Source organism: Zalophus californianus, chromosome 8 (genome assembly GCF_009762305.2).
Source record: "Zalophus californianus isolate mZalCal1 chromosome 8, mZalCal1.pri.v2, whole genome shotgun sequence".
In the NCBI taxonomy this organism is placed as follows: domain Eukaryota; kingdom Metazoa; phylum Chordata; class Mammalia; order Carnivora; family Otariidae; genus Zalophus; species Zalophus californianus.
The window spans coordinates 77,581,559-77,605,004 of record NC_045602.1 but is presented as its reverse complement, the minus strand read 5'-3'; the positions used below and the strand labels follow the sequence as shown (position 1 = coordinate 77,605,004).

The 23,446-nt window shown below is 37.7% G+C and overlaps 1 protein-coding gene across 3 annotated transcripts in view; it reads left to right on the top strand.

Annotated features, from left to right (window-relative positions):
• Nucleotides 1-23,446, top strand: part of TMEM131 (transmembrane protein 131) — a 228,844-nt gene that overhangs the window by 135,535 nt on the left and 69,863 nt on the right. For all 3 annotated transcript variants that reach the window (XM_027621084.2, XM_027621085.2, XM_027621086.2), the window contains 6 exons: nt 11,040-11,156; nt 13,395-13,517; nt 17,747-17,827; nt 20,069-20,219; nt 20,325-20,381; nt 21,366-21,427. In XM_027621084.2, coding sequence (XP_027476885.1) covers nt 11,040-11,156; nt 13,395-13,517; nt 17,747-17,827; nt 20,069-20,219; nt 20,325-20,381; nt 21,366-21,427 — 591 coding nt within the window. The remainder of the gene's footprint in view (nt 1-11,039; nt 11,157-13,394; nt 13,518-17,746; nt 17,828-20,068; nt 20,220-20,324; nt 20,382-21,365; nt 21,428-23,446) is intronic.

Here is a 23,446-nt window from a genome sequence, read left to right as displayed (position 1 = left end):
CCATTGGTGAAAGTGGCATATTGAAGTTCCCTGCTATTATTGTATTGTCGATTTCTCCTTTCAGATCTGTCAGTATTTGTTAATATATTTAGGTGCTCTGATGTTGGGTACAAGTATTTACAATTGTTATAACCTCTTAATGCATTGACCCCTTTATTATTATATTATGATCTTCTTTGTCTCTTGTTACCATGTTTGGCTTTTAAAGTCTGTTTCATCTGATACAAGCATCTCCACCCCCCCTCTCTTTTGGTTTCCACTTGCACTGAATGTCTTTTTCCATCCCTTCACTTTGAGCCAATGTGTGTCCTTAAAGTTGAAGTTTGCTTTCTGTAGCATACAGAGTTGAGTCTCATTTCTTTATCTAGTCCCTGTGTGCCTTTTGATTAGTGTATTCGATTCATTTACATTTAGAGTTATTCTTGATACATAAGGACTTACAATGTAGTCTTCTTAATGGCTTTCTGGTTGTTCTGCGTTTCCATTGATTCTTTTTCCCTCTTTTTCTGCCTGCCTTTATAGACTTGTGATTTTTTTTTTCCCCACTCTATTTCCCCCTTCTTTAACTTATGTGAATCTGGTTTTGCTTCTTGGTACCATGAAGCTTACATAAAACATCTTATAAAGCCATTCGTTTTAAGCTGATAGCAACTTCAGTTGTGCAAAAGCTTCACCTTTTACTCTTTCACTTTTATATGCTTGATGTCATTATTGACCTCTTTTTATATTGTGTGTTCATTAACAAATTATAGTAACTATAATTATTTTTTTAAAGATTTTATTTATTTGTCAGAGAAAGAGCATGAATAGGGGGAGCGGCAGGCAGAGGGAGAGGGAGAAGAAGGCTCCCCGCTGAGCAAGGAGCCCGACGTGGGACTCGATCCCGGGACAATGGGATCATGACCTAAGCTGAAGGCAGCCGCTTAACCGACTAAGCCACCCAGGCATCCCACTATAATTATTTTTAATAGTCTTCTTCTTTAGCCTTTCTAGTACAGTTAAGTGGTTAACACACCATCCTCTTACAGAATTAGGATTTTCTATGTCTGACTTGTATTTACCTTTACCCAGTGTGTTATATACTTTCATATGTTTTCGTATCACTATTAACATCTTTTCATTTCAGCTAGAAGAACTCCTTTCAACATTTCTTACAAAGCAAGTCTAGTGGTGATAAACGCCCTCAGAATTCACCAGTGAATTGTTAGTCCAAGAAAGTCACTATTTCTCCTTTGCATCTGAAGGATAACTTTGTTAGATAAGAGTATTCTTGGCTAGCAGTTTTTTCTTTCAATACTTCGAGTATGTCATCCCACTCTCTCCTGGCCTGTAGGGTTTCTGCTGAGAAATCACTAATAGCCTAATGGAGTTCCTTTATAGATTACAATCTTTTTTTACCCGGGGTGCTTTTAGGATTCTCTCTTTGTCTTTGATTTTTGACATTTTCATTACACCATGTGTTAGAAAGGTCTTTTTGCATTAAGATAATAGGGTGATCTATTAGCTTCATGAACATGGATGTACAAGCCTCTCCCCAAGTTTGGGAAGTTCTCAACTATTATTTCTTTAAACTTTCTGCCCCCTTCTCCCTCTCTTCTCTGGAACTCCAATTGTTATATTTGTTCTTTGATGGACTCCCATAGATTCAGTAGGCTTTCTTCACTCTTTTTAATTCTTTTTCCTTTGTTCTGTTCTAATTGAATAACTCAGAATTTCTAGATCACTTATTCTGTCTTCTCTTTGCTTTACTCTGCCGTACATGCTCTCTATTGCATTTTTTTTCATTTCAATCATTGAAATCTTAAGCTCCAGAATTTTGGTGTGGTTCTTCTTTATTATTTCTTCTCTTTGTTAAATATCTCGTTTTGTTTGTGTATTGTTTCCTGATTTCATTGAATTGTCCTTCTGAGTTTTCTTGGACATCACTGAGTTTGTTCAAAAGAACTACTTTGAGGGATGCCTTGATGGCTCAGTTGGTTAAGTGTCTGCCTCCTGCTCAGGTCATGATCCCAGGGTTCTGGGATTGAGCCCCACACCAGGCTCTCTGCTGGGTAGGGAGCCTGCTTCTCCCTCTGCCTGCTGCTCCCCCTGCTTGTGCTCTCTCTCTCTCTCTCAAATAAATAAAGAAAATCTTAAAGGATTCAAAGTAGTTCCTTTTTTTTTTTTAACAGCTAGATTGCAAAAATCTGTGCTTTTGGTTGTTGGAGAATTACTGTTCTTTTGGTGATCATGTTTTTTTGATTTTTCATGTTTCTTGTAGTTTTGCTTTTCTGCTTTTGTGTTTGAAGTAGCAGACCCCTTCCTGAATCTTTACTGGTTGTCTTCAGATGAGATATACTATTTGTTGGTGCTATTATATTTGGATTTTCTCCACGTTTTAGATTTTCCAGAAGGTGGTGCTCAAGTTTGTGGTTTCTCCCTTGCCCACACATACTGCTGTTTTCCTGGTAACAGTCCATTTACTGGATTTGCTCTCACCACTGCACTTGGGAATGAGCACGAGGAGCCAACTGCAGAGTGAGAAGAGATGTGGGTTTAGCACTCAGGGCGTTGGGGTGTCTATAGACCCAGTGGGGGTATCCTCAGGCGAAGTATTCCCGGAGGTTCATGGGCAGACTTTCTGCTGAAGTCCTGAGCACAGTCACCAGCAACTGTGTATCTTTAATGCCCCTTGATATTCTTATCTGTCTCTTTCCTGCTGCTTTCCCTTCCCCAGTTTTGGGGGTCCTGCCTCAGTACTCTGGGTGCTGCTGAAAAGAAACAGGTTTCTCCTGCCATGCCTTGCACAACTGGAGTAGTCAGGTACTCACTCACTGCTCTCCTTTTCCCTTGTTGTAAAGGTCTCTACTGCTAGATAATTCATTCCCATGGATTGTTGCTTTGGTGGAGTAGGGGCAAGGGGAATGGCACTGGGGAAATGCCTCTTACAGTTTCCACTGTGACCAAACTTTTTTTTTGGTTGGGGGAGGGGGACTTCAGTGGCATAGTGGAATGTGTCCCCGGCAAGGCTAGACTTTTACAACGTCTGTCTCATATGGGCATCTGCCTAGGTCAGCACTCTCTGGGTTTGTTCCTCACCGTGGCAGGAGTGGTTTGGGGCAAGTGCACTGATTCTGCAGCCCATACTGAAGTCTGCCCACCTACTACCAGATGCACAGGTGGTCGAGACAACTCCCTGGTCCCCTGGCATATGGTACGAATCCCACAATTCCCACAACAGCACTTCTGTTTGTGGATGGATTTCAAATCCATAGCTTAAAAAGGGGGGCAAAAAGGAGGAACGTCTTATGCTGCCATCACTCCTCCAGTTTTAAATAGGAGAGTCAGGACAGGCTTCATTTAGAAGGTGACATTTGAACAGACTTGAAGGAGGTGAGAGAGAGTACTGAATGGAAGGAAGTGGGATATATGGAAGAAGAACATTCCAGACAGAGGGTCCAGGCAGCACAAAGGCTCTGATGTGAAAGCGTGCCTGTGTGCAAAGACGACCGTGCAGCTAGACCAGAGGGACCAGGGTGAGAGAAGTGAAGGGGGATGGGAGGGGACAAACTGTGAAGGCCCTTACAAGCTGTGATGCGGACTTTGGCTTTTATCCTGATTGAAATTAGAAGCCTTCATGGATTTGAGCTGAGAAATGAAATGATAGCTTACGTTTTATAAGGATCACTGTTTATCAAAAAGAGACTGCAGGAGAGCAAGGAGAGAGTCAGGGACACCAGTTACATGAGCTATTGCAGTACCCCACAGTAAGAAGACAGTTACTCTGACAAGAGTGAGGAAGTGAAGAAAGCTGTTGGATTTGGGATATATTTTGAAGACATAGCCAACAGGATTTCCTGATGTGAGACCAAGGGAAAGAGAAGAGTCAAGATTGACTCTAGTTTTTGTCCCTAACTACTAAGGGACAGAGTTGCCATCAACTAGGATGAAGAAGGCTGAGGGTAGAGCAGATTTTGCGAGTATGATCAGTAGTTCAGTTTTCGACATGTTAGATTTGAGATGTCTCTTAGACATCCAGGTACAAGTGCCAAGTGACAGTTGGTGTCTGAGTTTAAATTATAAGAGAAAAGACCAGATTCGAAATGGAAGTTTCAGAGTCATTGGTGAAGTCGTGGACCTGGGTGAGCTTGCTGAGGGAGCCGGCCAGGAACTAAGCAATGGTACAAAGGTGAAATACTTAGCCACAGGTAATGTTAAGTTAAAGCTAACACACCTTGTTTGTTCTTCATTACTTTTTATACTGTTTTCTAATTTTTTATCACGCCAAATTCATCTAATTTAGAAAGTGTACAGGAAAGGGGACAAAAGGATAAATCGTAGCAAATCTGATGAATTCTTATGGGAAGATTATGTTCCTGAGCCTGCTGTTCTGTTTTGTTACATCCTTAAGTGTCACTTGGAATTAGATTTTCCCTGTTATTAGAGGAAGGGGGGGAGGGGAGGGGGAGGGGAAGAGGGGAAGGCTGAGGAGAAGGAGGGAAATACTTGTTCTATCCCAGCGTCTTCTTAAAGTACGAAAATAATGGTGGAGTCAAGTCTTGACAGATACTGAGAACTATCAAAGAGAACTTGTACTCTCATTTCTAGACTTCCCTGCCCCCCCTCAGAGGTAAATGACATCATGAAGCAAAGCCTCATCTTCCATAGGAATTAAGCAGTGAGACTGGTCATGTTTATGGTTTCTTTAAGAATTAGGATCTCAGAGATCATCTAATAAAACTGGCTCATTTTCAATTTAGGAGAAATTGAAACTTACAGAGGTTAAATGACTTGCCAAAAATCAGTTTCTTAGTGACAGAACTAGAAACGCAGGTCTCCAATGCATCACCTACTTACTCAAGGCCAGATATCCAGTTCTGGTAGTAGCAAAAGGTTATATTAAGAATTAAATGTTCCGGGCACCTGGGTGGCTCAGTTGGTTGGGCGACTGCCTTCGGCTCAGGTCATGATGCTGGAGTCCCAGGATCGAGTCCCACATCGGGCTCCCTGCTCGGCAGGGAGTCTGCTTCTCCCTCTGACCCTCTTCCCTCTCGTGCTCTCTCTCTCTCATTCTCTCTCTCTCAAATAAATAAATAAAATCTTTAAAAAAAAAGAATTAAATGTTCCATGATCATTTTCCTTCCTCTTTGAATTTAGATGGACTTTTGAAAGATATTATTTAAATATATATGTTAAGTTCTCATAAATATTTTAAAGGAAACCAGTTTTTCTCTGGCTGGATAAATTTCCCTGTAGAGAACACAGGCCTTATGAATATCTTCATTGACGTTAGAACGGCTATCAAACAGGAATACCATACTCATTGATTCTAAAACAGTTTTCAACATTTTTATGTCTCTGAACTTGGAACACATCTTATGGTGAAGGGCATGGTACTGTCACTGTTAGCTTGCGCTGAAGTTGCGTTTTCCCCAGAGTGACAGCACTAGTGATCTTAGCACTACAAACAAAACGTTACATTTACTGCTTGAGGTTTTTGAGGGACCACCAGTACATAATCAGATTATAAACCTGCATGAGTCCTGAGTTGTAGTTGAAATTCTAGGAGTAAATTAGTTTTCCTCCCTCAATGCAGTGCCCAGAATGAGTCATACAGATTTCTTCACTGCCCCTTCCTATGAGGTTTTTGTTATCCTCGCTCCTTGCTTTAAAATATGGAAGTTTCTGATTAGCTCTGCATTTTTTAGTGTGGTTTTTTTCCCTTTTTTTTTTCTTGGTGTGTTATAAAATTAAGTGTCTGTATTACAAGCACAGGCATCTTGGATGGGAAAAATGACATTCTTTTCTCAGATAGCCTTGAGGGCTCCTCTCTGTGCCCCTAGGTGTCAGCATAATGAAGGTGGTAAGTAGGTGGCCAGCAATATAACCCCTTAGAGTTAAATTCACAACAGTGGGAAGTGTGGACAGACGGCATGTGCTCAGTGAAAATATCCATATTGTTTAACGATTTTTGTTGTCTTAAAGTAGATTTGAGTTTACTCTTCCCTACCAGTAGTTAAACCTAAACATTCAATTACTTGTCCTTGCTCCAGGAAACTGAAGACCCTTATAAAAACTGAGACCCTTACAAAAAAAGGTCCAGGCTAAAATACTGTCTTGAGTGAATGTGTGCGAATATATACATATATATATATTTTTATTGTATACTTTCAGTAAAATTCACCCATTTTAATGTATAGTTCTGAGTTTTGACAAATTCATAGTCATGTCATTGATAACTCAGTCAACTCAAGCCTCTGAGTGTACCCTGTTCCAGAGGTTATATAAATGGAACCATGCAGTATATAGCTTTTTGAGTCTGACTTCTTTCATTTAGCATAATGCATTTCACGTTATCCATGTAGTTGGATGTATCTGTTCTTTGTATGACTTGATTGCTCAGTCATATTTCATTGGATGACAGTATTACAGTCTGTTTATCTATTCACCAGTTAAAGACATTTACATTCCTCCCAGTTTAGAGTTATTATAAATAAAACCACTATAAATGTTCACATATAGATTTTTGTGTGGACATAAATTTTCTTTTCCTCATTTCCCTTATATAAATACTTAGGAGTGGAATTGCTTGGTCTTACGCTAAGTATATAGATGGTGTCTCATAGTGACTGTACCTTTTGCATTCCCACCAGGAATGAATGTATGCTCCAGTTGTTCAGCATCTTTGTTAGTACTCAGTATTGTGAGGATGGGTTTTGTTTGCTTGTTTTTAATTATAGTCACTCAAATAGTTACAGTGTTCATTTTTATTTTAATTTATATTTATCACTGACTAACAATGGTGAACATCTTTTCAGTTGCTTATTTGCCATCCATATATTTTCTTCCGTGAAATGTCTGCTCAGTTCTTTCACCTGTTTTTTAATTGGGTTGTTTTCTTAACTGAGTTCTTTAGAGTTCTTTATATATTCTCGATATAAGTCCTTACCACGTATGTGATTTGCACATTTTTTTCTCCCTTTCTCCCTGTCTGCAGCTTGTCTTTTCATTCTCTTTACAGAATGTTTCCAAGGACAAGTTTTTAATTTCCATGAAGTCCATTTTATCAAGGTTTTTTTTATGGGTCATACTTTTTGGACTTGTAGCTAAGAACTCTTTGCCCAAACCAAGGTCCCAAAATTTTTCTCCAATTTTTCTTCCAGAAGTTTAATAGTTTTAGATTTTACATTTAGGTCTGTGATCCATTTTGAGTTAATGTTTGTTTATGGTATGAGCTGTGACTCAAGCTGGTTTTGTATTGCATATGAATATACAGTTCCTACACCATTGGTTGAAAAGACTATCCTTTCTCATTGAAATCCCTCTGCATTTTTGTCAAAAATCAGTTGATCTTAAGTGTGGGTCTGTTTCTTGGACTCTCCATTATGTTCTAATATGTGTCTAATAGATAGACTTTAAAGTGTCTCCCCTTTCACCAATACCACACTTTCTTGTTTACTGTAGCTTTTTAATAATTCTTAGATATTGTGAGTCCTCCAGTTTTCTCTTTTTTCAAAATTGTTTTGCTTTTTTTTTTTAAGATTTTTTTTAAAAGATTTTATTTATTTGAGAAAGAGAGAGCATGAACAGCAGGGTGAGTGGGCAGAGGGAGAGGGAGAAGCAGGCTCCCCACCGAGCAGGAAACCCAGTACAGGGCTCAATCCCAGGACCTGGAGATCATGACCTGAGCCAAAGGCAGACACTTAACCAACTGAGTCACCCAGGGGCCCCTGTTTTGCTCTTTTTATTCCCTTTTCTTGCCATCTAAATTTTGGGATCAGCTTGTCAATTTCTTTTGTTTTAAATCTTGCTGAGATTTTTTTATTATGTTATTTTGAAGTACTCTTAAATGTATAAAAAAGTAAGTATAGATAGTCCTCTTGTATCCCTCACCCAGTTTTTCCTAGTGCTAACATCTTATATAATTATAGTACAATTATCATAACAAGGAAATTAATATTGGTACAGTATTACTAAAAAACTTATATGAGGGGCACCTGGGTGGTTCAGTGGTTAAACGTCTGCCTTCGACTCGGGTCATGAGCCCAGGGTCCTCAGATGGAGCCCCGCATCTGGCTCCTTGCTAAGCAGGGAGCGTGCTTCTCCCACTCCCTCTGCCCCTCCCTCCATTCGTCAGGCTCTCTCTCTCGCTCCATCACTCTTTCACCTCTCTCTCAGATAAATTAATAAAATCTTAAAAAAACTTATATGAATTTCATCAGTTTTCTTATCAGTAGTGTACTTTTTTTGCTGTAGGGTATTATCTCACGTTGCATACAGCTTTTTCTCCTTATACTGAAATTTTTATTGCAGTTGCATTGGATATATAAATCGGTTTGGGAAGAATTAACATCTTAACAATATTGAGTCTTCTGATCCATGAACACAGTATGTCTCCATTTTTTTTAAAGGCTTCTTTTGATTTCTTTTAACAATATTTTGTAGTTTTCATCTTACAGAATTTTCACATTAATAGATTTATACCTCAACATTTTTGTGTGTGTGATTGTGAATGATGCTTTTATAAAAATTAGAATTCTAGTGTTCGTGGCTAGTATATGGAAATACAAAAATGATCGTTATACATTGACCTTGATACCTGTGACTTGTTTAAACTCTTTTATTCTGGGAGGATTTTTGAAGATATTTTTGGAGTTCTTCATATAGACAGCTTTGTTGTTTGTGAATAAAGACAGATTGTTCTTACTTTCTAATGTGTATGCCTTTTGTTTCTTTTTCTTGCCTCATTGCGCTGACCAATACTTCCAGTATAATGGTGATCAGCTGCCATGAGAGGACATCCTTGCCTTGTTCCATATTTCATCAGGAAAGCATTCAGTCATTCACCATGAAATATGGTAGTTCTAGGGGTTTTTAGATGCTGTCTATCAGGTTGAGGAATTTCTCTTCTGACCAATTTACTGAGATTTCTAATCATGAGTGGATATTGAATTTTGTCAACTCGTTTTATGTACCTTTTGACATGACCATCTGACTTTTCTTCTTTAGTAAGTTGATAATATCAATTACATTGATTTGACTTTTGCATGTTGAACTAGAGTTGCATTGTCAAGGTAAAAACCACTTAGTCGTATGATGTATTACTACTTTTTATATATTGACTGGATTTAATTTGCCAATATTGTATGTTGATTGTATGTCTACATTTATGAGGCATATTGACTTGTAGTTTTCTTTTCTCATCAAGTCTTTGGCCTTGATATCAGGGTAATGCTGAACCAATAAAACAAGGTGGGGAATGTTCTTTCCTTTCCTGTATGTTGTAAAGTACGTAAGATAGATATTAATTCTTTCTTAAATAGATGGTAGAGAATTCTACCATTCTGCCAATGAAACCATCTGGGCTTGGGCTTTTCTTTGTGGGACGGTCTTAAACTACAAATTAAACTTCTTTAATGGGTGTAGGTCTGTCCTGATCATCTGTTTCATTTTGAATGAGCTTTGGCAGATTGTGTTTTTTAAAGAATGTGTCCATTTCTTGTAGTTATTAAATTTATGGTCATAGTTGTTTGTAATATTCTTTAATCATCCTTTTTATGTGTAAAAGGTATAAATTAATGTCCACATTTCAGTTTCTTATATTTTTGTCTTCCTTTTTAATCTTAGTTATTTTGTCTAGGGTTTTATGGATCTTTTTGAAGCATTATCTTTGGTTTTATTGACTTTTTGCTGTTTTCTGTTTTATTCCTTTCTGCTTTTGTCTGTTATTTTCTTCCTTTTGTATATTTTGGGTTTGATCTACTCTTTTTTTAGTTTCTCAGGGTAGAAACATAGATTATTGATTTGAAGCCCTTCTTCTCAAAATAAGCATGTAATACTGTACATTGCGCTCCAAGTGTTGCTTTAGCTGCAGCCAACAAATTTTGATATGTTGTGTTTTAATTTTCAGTTGATTCAGAATATTTTAATTTCCCTGTGACTGCTTTTTTGATCGGTGGGTTATTTAGAAGTGTGTTAATTTCAAGCTACTTAGAGATTTAGCAAGTATCTTTCTGTTACTGACTTTGGTTCAAGTGTTACCTCCATGTAGTGTCTGCAGCTTCCAGTGGTTGTATACTCTCCTTTTAGCCTGCTGTCAGCTTTTAGCAGAGTATAAAAATTTTAGCTGAATGAATTTTACCCTCTTATATGGTAGCCTCATCTTCCCATTCTCTGCCATGGGTGAGCCAATACATTCCATCTCTTTGGAGGTGCTTGTCTTTCCTTAAATTTTGGGCTACTTGTTACACAAACTCTGATAGGTTCAAGAAAAGTTATGATTTCATAGATTATTCTTTTGGTTGTTGATAAGCTACAATCTGGGGAGCGTTTTAGAGTTCGAGCCATAGAGGCAGAAAGAGAGAGATTGATGACTCTGCATTGTAGGGCTTCATTGCAGACAGAACTGCAGTCAAAGTCCCTTGAAGTCTGTGGAGTAGCCCAATTGTTTTGTTGTAATAAAGTTTTATTTCGCTAACTACAGTGACATTCTCAATCTGCACATAGTAACAGGAGTGAGTTTCTGCACATAACTGCCACCCCTGCCTTCTTTCCTCATTTAAGTTGTGGGCCCATACAGTGCCTTGTGTGAATGGGTGGCAGAGGTCAAGGGGTTGAGGCCTGGGGTTATTTCTTCTTTGGAATAGTGCGAGTTGCTGCTTAGTAGTAGAGTAGTACATCTATATAAGAAGCTCAGCTTTGGCTCAACTCCTGCCTGATTATGTGATGAGGCAGCAGCCTGCATATAATTAGACACTTCATGCCAGCCTAGTGATTGTTGAATGAACGGAATCTAAGGAAACCATCTGCTGTACAGGGTTTTAGGCTGGTAATTGACAAAGCTATATGACTGTAAACATCAATATGAAGATCTTTTTTATTATTTTCCATAGCAGAATAATTTAGCTAATTTAAAGCTTAAACCGTCATGGGGGAGAAGCTAGTTCATGGAAATAATTCTAAGATGATTGTTTTAGAGAACTTCAGCTATTTAATTGTGGTCAGCATAATCAGATTTTTTAATTATTAATTTAACTTTATTTATTGCTGTTCTTTTTCAGAAAATACTTCCAGGAGGAAATACATCATTTGATGTAGTTTTTCTTGCAAGAGTAGTGGGAAATGTAGAAAATACTTTATTTATTAACACATCCAATCATGGGGTATTTACTTACCAGGTAAGAACCAGGATTAAAACTTTCATTTATTTTATAAAATATAGTCCTCATCTCCGATGTATCATATGACAGCCTATCAAGAACTCTCTTTAAAAACTCAGGGATAATAAGAAGTGTAAGAGTTTGGACTTAGAGCATTTTTACTCACTGCTGTGTCTGTGACTATCCCTGTGCAAATCAAACCGAACAGTCTTTTAAAGCTACAGCTAAAGCATTAATGTAAGATTGGTTAGCAAAATAATAGTAAAAAATATTTTATACTAAATTTTTTTAAAATTTTACTTTGCACATTTATGAAGCATACGTGATAATAGTTTCAAGATTAAAACATACATGCCAGCTTTTCTTTAGTAAATGATTGTTTAAAATTTGTTCTTTTTATGTGTAATTATTGTTTAGGTTATTAAAGTTTGTTAATGTTTTATGAATCAAAATTTTTGTATATCAAGATTATTAAGAAGAATTGCTTATATGGCACTATACTACATACCTTACATGCATTTCTGCCTGTGTTATAGATACCATTATCCTTTTTTTTTTTTTTTTTTTTAGATAAGGAAGGTGAAGTTTAGAAAGGTTAAATAATTGGTTCAAATTATGCTACTAGTAGGTTATTGAGCAGGGATTGAAACCAGTGTCTTTGTACCTACAAAGACCATCCTATTAACCACTGTGTTACGCTGCGCTTGGAACACATTGGTTTAACTCCTTACTTAGCTAATGTCTTACTTGACAGTTTTTATGATTTTGTTTTCAACATTCTTCTCCAGGACCCAGAACACAACCATGTATCTTGAAAATTGGTGTCAGAGTAAACTGATTAGTCAGGCACTTGTGTTTATGTATGGTAAATAAGCCTTTAGTGGTTGTTTAGTAGGCAGCCTGCACAGATGAGTAACTTTGAAGTACTGTATAGATGACACTCATTTAACAAGCACCTGTTGAGTAAGTGAAGACCCTCATAAGAATATTAAGACCTTTGCTCCACAGAGGCACCCCCAATTGCCTAGGTGGTTGTGGCCAAGCTCGACTACTTGAGGGTAGTCCATTCTCAAGGAGAGCCTCAGTGACCAGCTGTCTTTCTTCACCTCTCCACATCTAGTCTTTCACAAAGTCCCCCTCCTAAATATAGCCTGAGTCTGTCTACTTCTCTCTTCACTGCCACTGCTCTCTTCTAAGCCACTACTGCCTCTTGCTGGATGACACAGTAGCCTCCAACAGGCCCTCCGTACCTCCCTCCCCAGGCCCTACCATAGGCCATCATTCACTGTAGTCAGAGTGACCTTCTGTGAACATAAACCGCATCTAGTCAACTTGCCCTTGGAAATCCTAATGTTGTCCCATTGCTCTTAGAGCAAAATGTAAACTTCTGACTAAGGCCAGCAGGGCTCTGAGGTTCTGACTCCCATATAGCCCTCCTACCTCATCCCCTTTGACCCTGCTTCTTACCTTATTCCTGGTCTTCAAACAAGTCAGCCTCTTTCCTGCCTCATGCCCTTTGTATACTTCTCCTCGCCTGAATACACACTCATTACTGGATTTTTCTCATCTTGCTGGTGACATCAGCTCACATCACTTCCCCAGAGAAGATTACCCTGACCATGCTCTCTAAAAGAGCATTCCCAGCCTCACCCTATTCAGTTATTCTATATTACATGACCTGTTTTTTACAACTTCTTTATTGTTCTCTAGTCTGTCCCTCATACTAGAATATAAGCTTTATGACAGCAGGCATATTACCTTTCTTATTCACTATTAAATCATTCACTATGTATGTATTTGTGCCTAGCACATCATAGGCACTTAATAAATATTTCTCATTTGAATGACTGGCTCACCCTGTTTACTCAGTCAACAAAGGGCCTTGCCTTCCCCTGTGGGTATGACCTGGAGCTGGGCTTGATATTTGAGAAATTGCTTGGGCCCTAGCCTTCCTTGGAGTAAGGAAATCTTTTGATTCCCTATTTTCTTCTTTTGTCTATTCTATGAGCTCATGAAGGACTGCTATAATTTTAATTTCCAATATATTGTAGAAATAATTCCGAATACGCATATATATGTAGTAAATCAAATAGGTAGCCAAATCAAGCACAGAAATTACATGTGTGATCTTTTTAAATGGTTAAGATTTTTCCATCTAAGTAGACTTGCTAGTTTTCCCTAGATCAATCAGTTATAACTATAAAAATGTTAGCTATGAAAGCAACTCAAAGTGCATTTTTTTCATCTTTGAAATAGGTATTTGGTGTTGGGATCCCAAACCCATATCGACTGAGGCCATTCCTTGGGGCCAGAGTCCCTGTGAACAGCAGTTTCTCACCTATTATAAATATACACAATCCTCACAGTGAGCCTTTACAGGTGAGTTTATGATGATGATTTTGAATGAGTTTCATTTTGGCGAAAATTAATGCTTAGCATGAAATCTCAGTTTGTTGGGGTTTTCAAGACTACTTAAAATAATGGGGTTTTATGGATGTATCAGAGTAGGGTATTGTCTTGGTGCGGCTTGCTGTGGGGGGGATTTTGGGTTACAGTAGTCCAGGTATTGAATTTTTGGAACCACTTCTAAAGCTGTGGTTTCTCTGGTATTAGAGTTGCATAGCTCTGCCTTTAACTTAAGAGTTTTCAGCCACACAAGGCCACTGCTTTTCTAGCATAACGTAAATTTTTTAAAACACAGTTCATACTTATTTTTTGGTAATAATAAGTTTTTGGTGATGGCAGCCTAGAAATTAAAGTCCAAGGGAGGGGTAATATAGAATCCTGGTTAAAAGCAGACTTTTTTTTTTTTTAAGTCCAGCTCCTGATCTTATTCAGTCTGTTAGTACTGACTGTTTTCAAGTTTGAAATCTCCTCACTAGTTCCTTGTCTCTTGCACAGTGGGAGTGGCTAATGTTGCTCCTTCATGTACTTCCTAAAATCCCCACCCTATATTCCCAGTGACTTCCAACTATGTGACATTTGCTACCACTGTAGCTTCTCATTGTGTCATCTGGTTGGAAGGAGATGTGGATACTTTCCGCAATAGTCCATAATATCCACACCCAGAGTTCTTTACCACCAGGCCTTAACAGTAGCTTGAACATGACCAGTGGAGGGAAAACACGACATGTTGTGGTAAACTGCAGAGCTTTCACCACCAAAATGGTTCTTGTCATCCCAGAACTCCCTGGTAGAAATGTTCATAAACAGAGAAAGTGAGGAAGAGTATAGTGAGATTTTTAGAGCATGAATTGTGAAATTACATGCTAAATTAGCAAGAAATGGGTTTCTCCCCGACAACTTGGCTAACATTTGGTGAGCATGGCTACTAATAAGAATATTCTACCCAAATTTTAATTATTTTTAGCTAGATCTCTTCATTACAAAAGAAGAAAATGCTTTTCTGTCCTGTTTTTACAAGTGAAAAATGTTTCCTCTTCATCATCAATTGAGCATTTATATCCTTTTGGCTAACTTTAGGTAATGGTGTATTTTCCCTGATCTGACTAATTCTTATGACAGATTATACAGAAATCTCATAAATTCCTGCTGCTTTCTTTCCTTGACTCTTTCCAGTCAACTGATTTTTGTTGTTGTTGTTAATCTAGGCTTTTTCCAATTATTACATTTTAATGAATATACACCACACTGGACTTTTTATCAGCATACAGGAGAGCAAATGGAAAAACCAAAGCTGCCCTCTTCGAACCAGTATAGATTATTTATCTGGGAGGCACTCTTAACCTGATGGTTCTATGTTATACTGTGTCATTAGTCTTATCCTTAATTTTAAGAAAGTACTGTAAATAAGTTGCATCGATTTGTTTATTATGTATAAAACACAACATGAGTATGTTTTCACTGAAAAAAAAATGTTAACAATTCAAACATGTGAAGCAAAAGTCCTCTTGAATTTCTACTTTTTAATCCAGTGCTATCCAATAGAACTTTCTTTGATGATGTATCTGTATCTGCTCAGTCCAGTACAGCAGCCACCAGCCACATGTGGCTAATGAGCAGTTGAATTTATGGCTAGGGTGGCTGAGAAACTGAACATTTCATTTTAATTATTTTAAATTTAAATAACCACGTATAGTTGATAACTGTTGTATTAGCACAGCTCTAGTCCCAAACCCCTCCTCATATATACCGTCCTGTCAGATCTTGGTGTGTCTTGTCTCCCTTTTCAGTGCATTTGCATGTTTACATGTGGACACACAAAAATAAATTCTTTATGCAAATTTTTTACATAAATTATATTCTCTATATATTTTTGGCTTTTTTTCTATACGTTGTTATATTAGAATAAATAACACTGGACTTAAAATCAGGAATATGTCGCGTTCCTAGTTTTAATGTGATCTTTCCTTTGTATTTTATAATGGAGTCTTTTTCTGTCCCTGTTTTCCTTATTTCTTTCCCTATAATCAGTAGTCTACCTTTTAATCTTCTGTTTCCACACATCGTTATGCTTATTTCCTTAATGCCTTGGAAGATTAAACAAAATCATATACGATGTCTTCTGGTTTTTCAGAAAAGGTTCTGTAGTTACTCCATCAGTTAAGGTGGTATCACTAGTAATACAGCTGGGACTATAGGGGAACACTAATAAATCAGAAGGCAGGTAATAATAGAGAAAACCTTAGCTCGTTAGTCTTTGCCACATGTGCTACTTTAACAACAACATACACCAAAAACCTTTAAGTTTATACTAAAGTATTGCTGTTTTTCTTGCTTTGTCTATTTTTTATGTACCCCTGAAGGACTTACGTGATAAAATAAGTAAAGGTCTTCCACCCATTCTTTTACTTCACCCCAAATTTGTATTTAAGTATATTCTTGGGGTGCCTGGGTGGCTCAGTCAGTTAAGCAGCGGACTCTTGATTTCGGCTCAGGTCACAATCTCAGGGTCGTGGGACCAAGCCCCGCGGTGGGCTCAGCGTGAAGTCTGCTTGTCCCTCTCCCTCCAGTCCTTCCCCCACTCACGTGTGTGCGCTCTCTCTCTCTATCCCTAGCTCTGTCTCTAAAATAAATAAATAAAATCTTTTTTAAAAAATTATTAAAAATAAAAAATTTTTCTTTTTTTTTTTTAAGATTTTATTTATTTATTTTTTTTGAGAGAGAGAGAACAAGAGCAGGGAGGGTCAGAGGGAGAAGCAGACTAGCTGCCGAGCAGGGAGCCCCGATGCGGGACTCGATCCCGGGACTCCAGGATCATAACCTGAGCCGAAGGCAGTTGCTTAACCAACTGAGCCACCCAGGCGCCCTTCTTTCTTTTTAAGAGATAGGGTTACCTGCCCTTAAAGGAAAGTCTCCTGCCATATGACCCATTCTATCCCTAGGTATTTACCAAAGAGCAAAGAAAGCAGATGTTCACACAAAGACTTATACAAATGCAGTTTTCATAGTAGCTTTATCTGTAATGACCAAAAACTGGAAGCAACCCAAATGTCCATCACTAGGTGAATGGATCAAAAATTGTGACATAGCCATAAAATTAAAAAGAAATGAACTGTTAATACATAAACAACGTGATGAATCTCAAAGTAATTACACTGAGTAAAAGCAACCAGGAAGAGTGCATACTGTATGATTCCATTTATATAAAGCTCTTTTTTTTTTAAAGACTTTATTTATTTGACAGAGTCAGAGCGAGAAAGGGAACACAATCAGGGGGAGTGGGAGAGGGAGAAGCAGGGTTCCTGCTGAGCAGGGAGCCCAATGCAGGGCTTGATCCCAGGACCCTGGGATCATGACCTGAGCCGAAGGCAGACGCTTAACGACTGAGCCACCCAGGCGCCCCATTTATATAAAGCTCTAGAAAATACAGACTAATCTTGAGTGGCCAGGCGCAGCTCATTGGTTCCCTCGGGGGTGTGAGGGGGTAGAGAGTGACAGATTGCAAAGGGCATGAAGAAAATTTAGAGATAATGGGTATATTTAATGTCTTAATTGCAGTGGTAGCTTCACGCCTGTATATGTATGTCAAGAATTTATCAAGTTGTGTACTTGAAATAGGGGTAGTTTATTGTACATCAGTTATATCTCAGCAAAATCATGAATGTAGGTACAAGCCACAGAGGTATTATTAACAGTTCTTGTGATTTTTGCCACCAAGAGAAACCAAATACTGTCATACTGCATTAAAAATGTTACATATATCCCAGAATGACACATTCTTCCCTATTTCACAGTTATAGTAGTTGTTAGATCTGCTGCTAAATCTTGTTATAAATGTGTGACTAAAGAAGCACTGTGTTACTATAAGAAGTACAAAAATTGTACTTCTATAAACTGTTTTTCCTTTGGAAAAAATAAAAGGTGTTCTATGGGTAGATTTTCTTTAATCCAGTGTCTGATATAATTACACTGTTTCTAAGTTTAATATTTGAAAATTACCTTGTTTTAGTTAAAAATAACCACCATTGGTCACACATATGAAGCACTGACTCCAGTGATAAGACACGATACTTTACTTTTATATCTGCACATGTTTTTAAATTTTTCTAAGACACGTGGTTGTCAGACTTATTTCTGTTTAACAGCAAATCACTTGCATTGAGAATATGGTTTCGAACTTAACCATCACGTGCTCTTTGTCACAGGTTGTAGAAATGTACTCTAGTGGAGGAGATCTTCACCTAGAACTTCCAACGGGCCAACAAGGAGGCACCAGAAAACTGTGGGTGAGTGCTGGCATATTTTTCTCTCATGTGTGGTCACTTGGAACCAGTTATGTTCCTAAATACACCAGAAATTATACACCACATTTATCAGCTGTGTAAATGTGGGTGACTTTCCCTTAATTATATCTTAATTTTAAATTTACATCAGATATATATGAAAATTGGATGATACATGGAGAGAAAAGTATAAGTAGTGATTTTTGGAAAGAGCAGTGAACAAAATCGGTGGGAGATTTGACCCACTGTGTGGAAAGGAAAAGGTTTCAACTATTCTTTCACAAAATTATATTGGTAAAGTTGTCTCTGAATCTAATCATTTATAATGTGCTTTATACTAAGATTAAAAAAGAAAAAACAAACCCTGTGGGAAGGATCCATTATATGTTTGAGGTAGAGAAGTGACTTTCCAGACTTACTGTTGATAGAGATGACGTTTTCAGAGGGAACGTAGTCAAGCCCTCGTGACAGCTTAGAAAATTATAAATTCTTAGGTGATCTACATCCACCTTTAATATTGTTGAATATTTAACACCACTTTGTGTCAGTGCTTAGAGAACCACTTTTTCTTAGAGAATACTGGCAAATATTAGCCAGATCAGTGAATATGTAGCAACTACCTTATTTGTAAAGTTCCCTGCCATACGAGGGTTTTTCTCTAAATGTTATCTACCATGCCTTAATCAAAGAGGGGAAAGGCATAGTAAGTGTCCTTCTTGTACCAAGGGCACTCAGATCGCTCCTCATCCATAATTGAACAGACTTGACTGCTATGAATAAGTTCTGAATATCAAATTTATTTATTAATTGCTCTCTTAAACACACATAGCCTCTTGTTCTGTCTTCTGACCAGTCTCGGCCAAGGAAGGGACACAGAAGGGACATTTTTAGGATGTTGACTTGAGCAATTAGAAACAAATTTGTCAGGGATTTGGTTAACTCGTCAGATATAGGAACAGAATGGCAGGTAGAAATACGTAATGGATGGTTCATTTATATCCTTTCACAAAAAATATTTTATCTTGAAATTATGTTATTGTTTGAAAAACCTTTGCGAGAAATAGTATATAAAACAATGCTTCAGAGAATTAACTATAAGCTATTCAATTTGTATTTTAATTCTAGATAGAAAAACTAAGAATTTACTGTGAAATATAATTGGTATCTAATAAACATAAGAGAATTCAGATTTCTAATTAGTTAAGAACTATAACCAATGGTAGCAGAGATGGCATAATGTTTTAATACTCCCAGTGGCTACAAGGAAAGTTATTCTTATTCCTACATACGTGGAGTAAGAAAATAATCAGTTGGCCTTGACCTCACCCTCAGCCCATTTACAGTGTACATAAGAAAAGCCCAGAGACTAAGTCAGCTCCCTAGAGATGGGGAAGTGGATGGTGCATCTCTAGTGGACCCAGGAGGGTTCCAAACACTTCTTTCCTACTTTGAGCCTAAAAAGTTTAAAAGAATAGAAGTAAGTGAAGACCAGTAAATTCTGTATCACAGGGATCTCCTCAAATATGCCAAAAGGTGTGTGCAGAAAAATTCTGATGGTCCCAAGGAGGCCAGATTTTGTAAAACCAGGAAAGAATTACATCTCAAAAAAAAAAAAAAATTTTTTTTCCCCCAGTGAATCTTCCTTCTAGTGTATATTTGAGTGTTCTCTCATTACAGGCCTGAAAATGTTTGCGATCTTACTTGCTAAGAGCCTTACAGAAAGCAGTTGGTGAACTGTAGATTTGCCTGGGAAGTTTTGTTGTGTTCGGTTTTAAATGAAAGGACAGACAGGTCTAAGCTCTCTAGGTTAAAGAGATTCCTATAGACTTCGGGAAAAGCATTTCCCTCCAATGGTGATATGGCTGTTTGTTAAGAGAATGTTAGGACTGAATTATATGCCCAAGCATCACGCTAAAGAGTAAATGACTTTATAGATTAATTCTGTCTTTTAATGATAACTTTGCAACTGACAGTTTGTTTTCAGATAATTTTATTTCTTTCATTTGCTCAATATTACATACCATGCTTCATCAATTCTAAGTTGCACTTTTTTTTACATTTAATGTTCTTCAGAATTGGAGTGTGTTACAATCTGTGGAATATATTTAAGTGGCAATGTATTTTTTTTCTTAGTAGATATATAAAATATTGCATCTTTCAGTCATTGTCATCTTATTCATTAAACTATGGTGGTTTTGCAACATGACAAAAGCTGTGCTACACTATGGTCTGTTAACTTATCAGGAGATTCCTCCTTATGAAACCAAGGGAGTGATGAGAGCCAGCTTTTCATCCAGAGAAGCAGATAATCACACAGCCTTCATCAGAATAAAGACGAATGCTTCAGACAGCACAGAGTTTATCATTCTTCCTGTCGAGGTAGAAGTTACAACAGGTTAGTAGAAAATTGAAGGAGCTGCAAATGTATGTTTGTTTGGTTTTCAATACATCTTACTCTGGGCAAAGTAATATCTAATGGTTTACTTTTCTCTTTTCCAAGCCCCTGGAATTTATTCCTCAACCGAAATGTTAGATTTTGGTACACTACGAACACAAGGTAAAGAAAAGAGACAGTATTTTTCTAAGTCTTAAAAAAAAAAACAAAAAAACTCTGTTCAGTGCTGAATGGCTGGCTCTACTTTAACTCCTTGGTAACTCAGCTTTGAAAGTTACCTTTTGGTAGGTTACATGATCTCGTAGAAACCTACTGTTGGGAACTCAGAGCCCTCACGAGTTCATACCCCATTCTTCTGAGGGACGCCATTGCTTTCCAGGTGGGAAAGCAAGGTCATGAGATAAGTGAAGTCTTCTAAACAGAAGACTGAGGAAGAAGGTATAGTTTCTGAGTTTTTGAATCTAGTTTGTCACATATTCAGTTATGCTGAATCTTTTTTTAATAGTAAAATAAAGGAAATAAAAAGCTTTATTTCTGGATTCTTAGTAATGGATTATTCTGTTATATTATTAATTTTATTAATATTTTATTATTATTAATATTATTAATTATTCAGTTATAATAACATTAGACTTTGTCCCAGATGGTCAAAGAAAGTATTCGAATTCTAAAACTGAGATCACTCAAGTTAAAGGATTTATTAGGGAAAAAATAGAAATACTTATAATGTGGGATTTCTGTGGGCCATGTGTAATTAGAATTTGGTTGTTTAGGATTGAAGACCCCTTTTTGAAAATTAGATTTGGTTTTAATGTGATAATTTCACATTGCACATTATTAATTTGCTTCCCTTATGCTTTGCTGGAAAACGAAAGATTAGTAATGTCTAATTCAACTAAAAAATTATGTTTTGTTTTGTTTTTCTGGTTATTTAGGAGGGGGCAGTTCTTGTAATACACAGTATCCTTATGAGTAAGGTGACTGCTATCTATGAGTTAAGTAGAATCACATTCTTTTTATTAATGTGATTGTAGTTCTTTTTCACATTCTAGAATAGATTCAATCTGGTATCTAATAAGGTAAAAATTATAGTTTGCTGTAAAGCACACCTGTTAAAGAAATATTTCTTTTCTTCAATTTTAACAGATCTACCAAAAGTTTTAAACCTTCATTTACTAAATTCCGGAACAAAAGATGTACCAATAACAGTAAGTTTTTACCTCTTTTCTCCTAATTTATATATTCTTTGTTTTTAAACTTATGACAAACTTAAAAATAATTAAACCTCTAAAGGATTCTGTTTTATGGTGGCCTAGTGACACTTGGGTTCAAAGTGTGATGTGAGAAACCTATTCTGCCTCTAACCACTAGATTTTAAAGATTAGAAGGAAAGTACATGATCTTCCCCAAGCTAAGTCTGAACCAAAGTCCCTGAGGTTCTTCTTTAGGCAGAGTCATATAAGAAGCGTGTGGATTCTGGTAAATCCTAGGATGTGTGCCGTGTGCAAAGAAAAACGGGTTATAAGGATTCCATCAGGTTTAGTTGTTAGACATAAGGCATGGGTAAGTAAAAAGAGGGGGGGGAAAAGGGTTCAGATGATTTGGGAAGAGAAATAATAATAAAGCACAGAGACATGGTAGGTAACATGAGAATGCTGTTAATATTTGTCCAAGGTACCCTTCTAACTGGCACCTACTACAGCATAGTAGATAGCAGACTACAAACCAGGGTCCTCTCTTCCCCTCACACATGCACATAGAACAAGTGACTTTAGGCCTTACAGTATAATTGGGGAGCCATTACACAATTTTATGGGTAAAAAAGAAAGATACCCAAATTTTGCTTTGGCCCACAACCTTACCTCCTGGTGAAGACCCCAAGATACATATATAGGGAATAATGGAAAAAGAAAGCAGTACATTTTTATTATAGCCTGTGCTAATGTCAGAAGCCTAAATTCAGAGAACTCTGATAAAATGAGATACATCAAATGGGCATGAGACTTAAGGGACCTTTGTCCATCCATGGCCAAACCCAGAATGTATAGCCAGCTGGTGGAGTAGACCAAAGAGAGGAGAGCTTACAAACCGTAAATGAGGGAGCGAGAGACGGCCATCCCAGGCAACCATATTTTTTTTTAAGATTTTATTTATTTATTTGACAGACACAGTGAGAGGGAACACAAGCAGGGGGAGTGGGAGAGGGAGAAGCAGGCTTCCCGTGGAGCAGGGAGCCCAATGCGGGGCTCAGTCCCAGGACCCTGGGATCATGACCTGAGCCGAAGGCAGATGCTTAACGACTGAGCCACCCAGGCGCCCTGGGCAACCATATTTTAATGCACAGTAACTATGCTCACTGATCATAGTCCAGGCAGTGTCCTGCTGTCTGACCTAGTATTTCTTCCTGCTAAGTAGAAGAACTAGGGGAATGGGGTCTGGTAGAGAGCTTCCCCCACTCTACAGTGGGCTGAAACTGCCCCACTTGGAGTTCCTGCCTGTCCACTGTTTGGCAAGCTGAGAGAGACCTGTGAAGCAGTTGTCTGGGTCTGCTGTGATTCACACCTGTCCTCCTCGGGGGTCCTCAAGAGACCCTGCCACAGATGACAAGGAACAGCTTTTTTTGACCATTGAAACAAAACACAAAAGCCTGAGCAACAGCATTATATCTCATTTTTGTTATTTTTCTTCTTAAATAGCAACTTTAGTGCATATATTTTTATATGCTTGCTTTTAAAAATATATTCTTTTTTTTTGATTCAGTGACTTTCTTGATTTTTTTAATTCAATTTTTGGGTGAAAAGATTGTCATCAAAGTCCCTGTGGAATGAAACTATCAGCACATTCTCCAGTGATGACCTTTTACATAAGAAAATATTACAGGGGCACCTGGGTGGCTCAGTCCATTAAGCGTCTGCCTTCAGCTCAGGTCACGATCCCAGGGTTCTGGGATCAAGCCCCGCATCGGGGTCCCTGCTCAGCTGAGAGCCTGCTTCTCCCTCTCCCTCTGCTACTCCCCCTGCTTGTGCTCTCTCTCTCTCTCTCCCTGTCAAATAAATAAATAAAATCTTTAAAAAAAAAGAAAGAAAATATTACAGTGAATGTTTCTGTTGTATGATTTCTTTGTCATTCCTATTTATAGCAAGAATTAAGTACATTTTCCTGAATACATAATGCTGATTGTTATATATTGAGGGGTTAGGGACTGGTTTTGTCTCTTTAACTATACT